The following is a 10488-nucleotide window of genomic DNA, read 5'->3' on the forward strand; positions in this document are numbered from 1 at the left end:
AAGCTTTAAAAGTTATTTATTAATTTTAAATATAAGAAGATGATCAGGGTTGCGCTCAAAAAAAGAACCAATAGTTTAAAACTATTTTAATGTCCGACGATTCGCCCCACTTTGCAGGGCTTCATCAGGGCTGTTCAAAGCGAAATCTCCTCCACGCTTCCACTTTATTTTCGCCTTCTGTTCAACCTTTCGCTTTGAACAGCCCTAATGAAGCCCTGCAAAGTGGGGCGAAACGTCGAACATTAAAATAATTTTAAACTATTTGTTCTTTTTTTGACCACACCCTGACCATCTTCTTATATTTAAATTTTTACAGTCAACTATATATTCATATATTTATTAATTTTATTTAATTAAAAAAAGTGTTAAAAGCCTATAGTTATTTTCAATCTATAGATAGTAACTAATTTTATTATACAATGAAATATAAAATTATCAATTTACTGAGTAAACTTTTTATTATTATTTTGTACATAATTCATTTTAAATTATGCTTGATGTTTATTATGTCAATGTTAAATTTTGTCAAGCCTGAATTTTCATAATCAATGTGATATCAAAACCCATTCAGTGTATTCATCAAATTCTTGGTGATTAATAATTGTATTAATTTTTAATTACAACAGTAATTTTATTCTTCATTATAGTATAAATCTCCTAAAACCTCATTTACATCTTATAAATATTTGATTACTTTTTTTTTTTTTATCAAACCTATTATATCTATTTTTTGCTAAGTTGTACCAATCCCAAAGAGGTTCTTGATTTCCAATGTGGAACTAAAAAAAAATCCCAATCATTTTTTTGCTTTAGAACCTGATGCCAAAAAAGTTGCTGCCTCACCCCCTGCTGGACCTCAACGGCAAACACCTCAGGCAATGGTTCCGGGTATATCTGGAGGGGTATATACCGAAGACATCAAAGTACCTGACAAGATGGTTGGACTCAGTGAGTATCTCTATCAGATGTTCTTATTATATTTGATTTCTTTCCTGTAATGATCTACATCTCCTTATCCTTGTTGCTTACATTTTTTTTAGAATAGTAATGAAAGATATTTATTTAATCATTTACAATATCTGTTGCTTCCTGATTAAAAGAATTGTGCCTCTTATTGTTTGGTTTATGTTCTGTAATTAGTCCATGTTGTCTTACCTGTTTTGTTGGAATACTTGAAAACTTTTTCTAATTATTGACTCATGGTTCTTACTACCTGCTCATAGAAGGTCCTCCTCATCTTTTTTATACTATTGTCATAATTCAGCAGTCAATTAAATCTGAAAAGGTGTATTTTCGTTACCTGCTTTATTTTTTACTCTTATCTCTCATCTTTTTTGAGTCGAGCAGCTAATGAACCAAAACAAATGTCTATAGTTACAGCAGATAAATTCTCATGGATTGATGAAATGTTTCAAAAGCTCAATTAAAAATAGAATAAAGCTTTCTAGAGTTCAATTTGGTGATGGAGAAGGGGGGAGGGGAGTTAAAAGATACTGTATTGGTTAAGGTTGGAAATGACTTTTTGTTATTAGTTGAGCATCTTGCATTATATATATTTTACTAAGGTTCTGTCCACTAATTATTCATGTTTTCTTTCCTCTCCATAACCCTAATATACATTCCTTCATTTAAAACTTCCATTTCAGAAAAGCAAAGTACTGTGAAATCCACTTTTTATGATACATCATTATTTCATAACTGTGTCATTCCAACTTGATATTGTAGATTATATTGTAATACATTTTAAATCAAGTTGAATCTTGACGAACCTGAAGTTGATCAGGTATAAAAAATCGAGGGTTGTACTATCGTTCATTTCCTTTTTTAAAAAGTGTTCCTTATCTCAGATTTTCCTCTCTTCAGCAAGAAAAAAATATTTAAATTTAGAAGTGTATGTTTCTGTTTAAATTACAAAATTTTAATGAAACTAGAACGAATAAAAGAATCCATTAAAAGCATGTATATATATATGAATTGTAATAATAATAAATTATATAAAGTGATAAAATAGTATAAATTATATACTTAAAATAAAAATTGACATATTTTAACTTTTCAAACAGCAAAACCTATTTATACCTGTGATTTTTCTGGAATAAATTATAGAAATTTTTTAATAAAAGTAGACAAAAAAGAATATAGTACAAAAACTCACTATTAATTTTATTGATTAGAGTGTACAAATAAATTATATATAATGGTATAGGAATTCATATTGTTTATGATATTGTAAATTATATATGATTTTTAAGCCTCTAGATATAGATACACAGGAAGTGAGGAGAAGACCCTTCTGCATATAGTATGCTGGAGTGTCCTGGTACACATTCAATGCTAACACTATATTGGGCTAGGTTAACTACTGATCAAACAGGAATGGATTATTGTTGATAAAACTGAAATGTATGTCTACATTTATGAAATCCAAACCTGCGAAGTATAGGATGAATGTTTAGGTGATGTGTGACTGTTATCAGCATGCTATAAAAATCTACAAATGCATAATAATAAAGCAGTATAAGCACTTGACAAAGTGGTCAACGAATATACTTACAAAGAGACAAACCAGCAGATACCCAATGGTTTCGTTTATGAACCGGATCGATATAGCTCCAGTAAATGCATTTATTATGTGGAAAAATATTCACCCTAAGTGGAAACGAGATTACTTACAAAAATAGTGTTTTTTTCTGCTCACTATGGGTAAAATATTAGTGAAACCAGCCATAACAGGAAAATTGAATGACCCATCAATTGTATTTCTAAACACTCAGTCTAATAGAGACTAGAATTGATTAGGAATGTCTTGGAAACCACTGAGAATAAGACTTGGGTTGGCGAGAAGATTGATGTGGAAGAAGCAGAAGACAGAGCCAGGTGCGACCATATAACGAGAATAGAATAATAAATTATTCTTTTTCTATTTAAATATTTTTAAAATCCACTCCTTTTTACAATAACATCAATAAAAAAATGGAATGTTGATACTGGGATTAATAAAATAAGTAAGAATCGTAATAATTCTATTAGGTGTCCTAAAAGGATATAAAATCCAGCACCATTGAGGGTTAAATGCTGAGAATCAATTACTGGGCATCGTGGTAAAGCAGATAGTAACACTCTTCTTGACCTTATCTACAGTTCTGCGTTCCCTAATTCTTATTAAAGAATCCTTTCCTTTAGCATGGTATGAATCCACCTTTAAGCCACTTGTTTTAATTTTCTATTCCTTAGAGTTTTAGCAATAATATTGTAAGTAGCTATCGAATGTACCTTCTATGTCACAAAGATATTGAATACTTTATGTCTATACTCTCCTGAAGTGGAAAAATTTCTCTTATAACTTAAAAATGGATTAATAACAGGTACTAATGTTCAATTGTAAACACCATTTAATAAATTTATACTAATGGGGTTACTCTCAAAATATGAGTTATTCAAAAATGCATGATCTAATGGCTCTGAAAATGTTTAGAATTATCAAGTTTCACTGTACTTTTAATCTAATTTTTATTCATTTAAGTCAATCTTAATAGAGACTGTAGTTTAACATATTGTTGCCAAAAGTGTGAATTAACGTGATTGTCAAATCCATGCTTTTCAGGAGAGACAAAAAAAGTTTAAAAATTGAAATTCCATCATAATGATGAAAAGATAGTATTTAATATTGCCAACGTTTGGCCAAAATTTCTAGCCTTCATCAGGGCTAAGAACAAAGAACAATATAACAACCAATGAATACAAAAAATAAAATATAAACAATATGACATATAGTAAATAATTGTACCGAATGAAATAAATAAAAATAAAGTGATGAAAGAAGTGAGAAATAAAATGTATACATAGGTAATTGAATTAGTAAGTAAAAATTTAAAGTTGTATAGTGCAAAGTAATATGAATATTTTATTAGACAATTAAGAGAAGAATATAGAAGGGGTAAAAGAAAGATAGGGAAAAAAGAGAATAAAATAATGACCTCACCTACTGAAATCAGAGAGCCAATTGAGCATCAGTGGTGCGTGCGGTAAGGCTGAGTTAAAAAAGTATGTTACACAGATGACTAGATACTGGAAGGTGAAAATACGTTACAAGTGGGTAAAAATAATAAGTAAAAATTATTTAAAAGAGAAAAGTGGTTTTAAGTGGATGAAAAATGGTTTTATAAAATGTTTATAATGTTAAAAAATACGTTACAAAGATGATGAAGTTACCGGAAGGTGAGAATACGTTATAAGTTATTAAGATGGGTAATAATAAGTAATAGAAAATATTTAAAACTTATTCAAAAGAGGAAAACGTTTAAGAGGGTGATGACATGTTTTAGAAAATGTTAAAACAGTAAAAATATGCTACAAAGATGGTGATATTATCGGAAGGTGAGAATCTATTTTTTTGTTCATCAGAAAATATCTGGTTTTTTTTATGAGCACACTTAATGTTTTTCCATTTTTTAAGGATATAGGATATAGTGAGTCAAGTATTGTGTATTTTAAATTGCTCCCTGTATTGTTACACGACAATATTTTTTAATTATAATATATATAGATAATCATAAATATTATAAAATATATTGTATACATAACTGCTATTTATAAATCTTACAGATTACAGATTCATTTTTTAAAATTAACTTTTAAGCAATTAATAATCAGCTACTGACTGATACATAAGCTTATTAAACAATGATGTCATCACTATTTATTGCTTAAGTAAAAATATACCATCTGATAAAATAATCAATAATTAGTTCTAATAATGTTGATAATATACAGTTATATATGTGTATTTTTACAATGTTATATTATAATTTGTGTTTTTGAAGTAATGTGTTAATTTTATTTTGTATGACTTATCTATTGTGAACATTTTGAGATTATTGTTCACAGGTACCTTTTCTACTATCTCAATTGTTTTTCTCAGTTGAATTGCCATCAGAAACCCATTTCATTGATGAACATAAGGAATGTTAAGAGTGTGGTGAATTTGCATAATGGCAAACTGATTTTTGTATATATCTATTTTTTAATGAATTACCGAATAGGGACTCTGGAGAGTTTTGTATATCACATTTTCTATAAATCATTTGGACAAAGTGAATCCATGAAGGGTCTTTGGTTTAGTACTTTGTTGGGAAGTACTGTTTTTAACCATCAGGTTTTTTGTTTCAGGTTTCAAACACAGCCTTTCAGGCTTGCAACACCCAGTGCCCCAGGAAGTTTTCCCAACCACAGGGTCGATCCACACAGCTGTTATAACAGAATAAATAATTATCTGCTACAACAGTACTTGAACCCTGCTCTGGAGATAGCACAAAGCCTTACTCACTAAACTACTCCCCTCCTTTCTATTTTGCTTAGTCTTAGTATTGTTATCATCTCATTAATGATCAATTTTTTTTCCCCCTTGATTCTTCTTGATCTTCAAAATCCTGTTGTCTTGTGTGTAGAACAAACGTAGTTGTAGAATAAATTAATGTTAATTTTTTTTCTTAAAATGTGTGTAATTACTCTAAAAATAAAATTATATCTTCATAATTTTTTTTACTTAATTATTCTTCTAATATCCATAAGCTATTGCTTGTCATGGGAAAGATTATTGTGTTCAGTATAGTAGACTGTCCTGGATCATTGCCTTGTGGATAATTATGGTGTATGGACCTCATTGTATTTTTAATGTAAATATTTTTTTGTTTTGTTGTAATAGTTTTTACTCACCTAACAATGCTGGTACAAATTAGGTGGTATTAAGAAGGATTTAGTATACCTAAAATGTTCTAATATATTATTTAAACAATAGGGTGCTGTTTTGTCACAATCTGTTGGAAAAAAATTTATTTATAGATTTTTCTGGAGAAAAATAAAGTTAATGGTTGTTATCCTATAGCTGAACCTTTTGTAAAAATGGTACAACAATCTAATTTTAGTTTTTCTTCTGAAACTTTGTTGACATATTAAGAATTTCTATGTGTACGTTGAGCGTCCATTATGAAGTACAGATGTACTTATGTTATAGTTATTGGGCGTGGAGGAGAGCAGATAACACGTCTTCAGAGTGAATCTGGTTGTAAGATCCAGATGGCTCCAGATTCAGGAGGTACACCTGACAGAATTTGTACACTTACTGGAAATCCGCAAGCAATTAGGTGAGCAGATACATGAATCTTTTAATTAATATCTAGTTTGTCAATTATGTAATAATTGAATTATTAAAAGGTTATTAATTAGAAGGTGAATCTGGGTTATGTATAACTATCTAAGTCATTCTTGTTTTTGTTTTTATTACAAAATAGTATTTAAACCCATTCCTTACTGATGGCATACGCATATACCATGAGTCTAGCCCCTTTTCAGCTATGTTCATAGGAACATAATGAAGGTAAGTCAACAATGGGTACTAAGATTTTTTATACAACTAACACAAAGGGCTTGTGTTTTTAACTGTGAATTCCATTCCCAGTTCTGTCTCTTAGAGGTAAACATTAAATATAATGATATTTAATATTAAAAAAAAATTTCCATCAGTGGGAAAGTTGCTACTGATTTCTTCTGCCACAAAAGGCTTTAGGGGTTATTGTAAATAAATTTTATATCCTATTTGTACTCTATCAAACAAATATTTTAATAAATCATTCTATCTAAGAGGTAGTGAATTTATTGTTGGTTAGGAAATATCTAAGAAATTATTTTGTATTATCATAATTATTTTAATTAGAGGTAATCCAATATTTTTTACTTTAGAAAAATTTAAGCCTTGTTAAATAATTGAAATGATTACATAGATAAGTTGAAATTAAACATGTGATTGTAGTTGTTTTAGTGATAAGTAAGGAACAGAACTGATAATGATTTGTTAGTACTTAAACGGAAAGGTTATGAAACACCACTTTAATAAGTTAATCACATGTTAGTCTGAGATATTCTATTAACGCGACAGCATTAGGGGTAGGTCTTAATGATAGATTGAAATGAAATTAATGTTTTCAAGAAAAATGAATAAAAGATTTTCTCACAAAAAAAAAAGTGAAAAGGAGTTATTTTCTCTCTTCGGATTTGGATTATTTGCATTGGGGAATGGGTCAAGATATTGGACTCCCAGTTCTAGGTTTGGTTCTGGGTGTGGTAGACAGTTTATTTCAGTTATACCACTTGTGGATCGACTTTAGGGTTAAGAGACCCTTCTGGGGCACACCCAGCCTAATCAAGTTTTTAACTTTATGTTGGTAAATTTATATATGTGTTTGCATGTATTATAATTTTTTTTAATTTCTCATGTATATATGTATACTCATGCATGTAATCTATTAAATATATTTATATACAGTCGGGCTAAGGAATTAGTGAATGCAATTGTTCATCAGCGTTATAAAACTGAGGGTCCTGGGGGTGATCCACCTCGTAATGACATGATGCCTGGACCTCCACAACCTCAGACTTCACATAATCCATCATTTGTAAGTGTTCTTTTTTATGTATTATATTTTTGAACTCTAACATTCTTTATTTTAGTTTTTAATATTTTATATTATTAGATGAATTGATTTATTGATATTTATTTAGGTGGAAATTATGCTACCTGGACCTAAAGTTGGCCTTGTAATAGGCAAAGGTGGTGAAACAATTAAGCAACTACAAGAAAAATCAGGTATGTTTCTAGTTTTCCTATTAATTCTTAAAATATTTCCTTGAATATTCATTTTAATTTTTAATTTGCTAGGTGCAAAAATGGTTGTTATTCAAGAGGGCCCAAACCAAGAAGCAGAAAAACCTCTTAGAATAACAGGTGATCCACAGAAAGTTGAGGTAATTTTCTTATTTTTTGGCTAGTATCATTGCTTGTTTGATTTATAAGTTTTACAAGTTTTGTTATTTTATGTCTACAAATGTAGATATTTCTTTTAATGTCTGTTTTTTTATTTTACAGCATGCTAAAGCATTAGTGTATGAACTTCTTGCGGAAAAAGAAAACCAGGTAGTTGGCTTTTTTATTAACTAATTTTTCCTTCAAGATCATTTTGATAAAGTCCTTAAAGTCAATTCCAGTGAGGACTAAGATCATCCTTGCTCTTTGATTCATAATGACTTAAATGTAGCTGCTGAGTTTGGCGTGTTATAACTGAACTCAGTCTGAGGAGTTGACGTTTATTTTGTATAATTTCTTGTTTAAGCTGTTGAAATCAGAAGTTGTGTGAGTCAATTATTTTCTCACCATTCTTAATTTTCATAATAAATATTTAATTAGGTACTGAGTGTTTTCACTTCAAGATGTTTATTTTGCACAACGGTTAATTTTAATTTACTTTTTTTCCTATTTATTATTTTACTATTATTTAATTCATTTAATCAGGAATCTTAGGATTAAATATGAACTATCGAGATTTCCAATAATCAAGCGTAAAAAATAAATAAATACAAATTAATACAAACAATGTATTAATAATATGTAATACAAACGATGTAGAAGTAAGATCTCAAGAGGATATCATTAAACAAAAAATATTAGAAAGCAATCCTTCCTGGCAAACTTGCCCCTCTAAAACCCCCAGGAAGCGACAGTCCTATATCACTTTTGAAATATTTGCTTAAACGGAAATAAGATAGTTAAATCGAACTATTTTTAAAAAGCACCTAAAATCTGAAAACAGCATGATAATTTTAGGAACTTTTTAAGTTGTGGTCGATTTAACTTTCTTAAGTCTCCTCTTCCTGTTTTAAGTAAATGTTTTAAAAGCCTTCTAATATTTTTTGTATTATGATCTCCTCTCGTGAGATTGTGATATGTTGTACTTTTTAATTTCTTAATAGAAAAAAGCAAGTTATTATCTTAGATTCCTTATCTTAGATCTTTGAAGATGGATCTTGTCAATGGTTTTGTCTAAAGCGTGCATTGCAGAAAACATTTCAACACCATCATCCTATCTAGGTAAGCAGCGATGGACGTTATTGATATAGCATTTCGAGATTTATTTGACTAATCGTCGTTAAAGCGTCTTCTTCATTGCCTTCTCTACCAAATTATCATATGTAACCAAAATATCCATGCCTGATAAGATCCCAGCCGTTGCTTAGCCATTGTAAAAAGAAAGAAAATTAGTGAAAGTTATTGGGGCTTCTTTTTTTGACAAAGGTAATTTCATATAGCAGCGTAGCAATGTGTCAGTCTACCAACCTAAAGGTTGTCAGATTGAGTCCTGGTCCCACCCGGTTTTTTTTTTTTTTTCAAGCATAAAATAATACAAAACTAACTCACAACCTCTCCCTAGCCATTTGTGAGGCCCGTTAACCAATGGGTGGCACTCTTAAAAAATAGACGTGGGAGTGACGAACCCACCCTATGAAAAAACCACATCAAGAAACGCGCGATGTATTAAGAAATACATCGCATGAGGACTTAGACCTCCATGGTCTATCACCCGCCCATATAATAATAATAATTTCATATGAGAGGGCATTTTAAACTATTTCAATGTTCACCTACTGTTGACAGCTGTTCTATCTTCATAATCCACTGTCTCAAAAACAATTCCTGTGTTATTTCTATTTTGCCCTAGTTTTCCAGCAATGTTCATTACTGAAAATGAGGTGATTGTAAGGTCCTTCCCATCCTTTGGGTTTAAGTGTTAAAAAGTTGCATCACCTATGTGGATTTACATCCTGGTCTGAGAGTGAGGGTATACTATTATGAAACTTAGTGTTTTCTTTATCAGAACCAACTTGAATGTAAAATCACATTTGATGAAAAGAGAGTGCTAGAATAGTAATAAAGAGTGTGAATAAACCTAAATTCTTAGAAACAGTTCCCTCTCATTTACTATCTCCTTCCTTTTCTTAAAAGTATTATAGTTTAACTATATTTTCGTTTCGTAAATTTGAATTGTAAGACTTATATTTACTTTCTTGGAAGTTAGTATGAATTGTATAGAGGACAGAATTGAATTATTTTTATATGTATTAAAGATAGTTTTTCTTGGTACCAGTGAATTTGGACAAATTTTTTGAGTGGAGAAATTCCTAGATTACGAAATATCCAAATTCTACTGTATTTAAATGTTATATAATTACTATTTATTTAAATAATCATAGATAAGATTTGCTGATGGAGGTGGTTCTATGGAAGGGCATACATAGATCATTTGGTTGATATCTGGTGTTTAATAAATGGATGGGTGAACGTAGAGTGGGGAGATCTTAGGAGTTGTTTAAGTACACTTATAGATTTAATTCATTTAATTATTCTGAATTAATTAATTTAATTCAGTTATATTATGCTCTATATTCATTTATATAAGTATTATAATAGCAAAAGTACAAATGGATGTTTTGAATTTCAAGAACTAACATAGGTGTAATATGATTTCAATAATAAGTTACAGTCTTGGTTTATTTGTGCGAAGTTAAAAATATATATATACATCTTGTTCTCCGAGTACCTATAATAATCGATGATGAACGTTATGATTCTTCAAATGTGTTTTTTTTTTCACTCTGGAT

General features: G+C 29.7%; 1 protein-coding gene across 20 annotated transcripts in view; it reads left to right on the forward strand.

Moving 5' to 3' along the window:
- The window catches only part of Psi (P-element somatic inhibitor), a 122588-nt gene that overhangs the window by 28692 nt on the left and 83408 nt on the right, over nt 1–10488 (forward strand). For 19 of the 20 annotated variants that reach the window (XR_010843064.1, XR_010843065.1, XR_010843066.1 and 16 more), the window contains 6 exons: nt 814–948; nt 6014–6143; nt 7322–7451; nt 7558–7642; nt 7715–7800; nt 7922–7969. Coding sequence is in view for 2 of the 20 variants with exons in the window: in XM_014423479.3 (XP_014278965.1) it covers nt 814–948; nt 6014–6143; nt 7322–7451; nt 7558–7642; nt 7715–7800; nt 7922–7969 (614 nt within the window). In the remaining 18 variants the exon portion in view is untranslated. The remainder of the gene's footprint in view (nt 1–813; nt 949–6013; nt 6144–7321; nt 7452–7557; nt 7643–7714; nt 7801–7921; nt 7970–10488) is intronic. The other variant, XR_010843061.1, reaches the window with a different exon arrangement.

The sequence above is a fragment of the Halyomorpha halys genome, unplaced genomic scaffold (genome assembly GCF_000696795.3).
Source record: "Halyomorpha halys isolate HHAL.00 unplaced genomic scaffold, Hhal_1.1 Scaffold424.1, whole genome shotgun sequence".
NCBI lineage: Eukaryota > Metazoa > Arthropoda > Insecta > Hemiptera > Pentatomidae > Halyomorpha > Halyomorpha halys.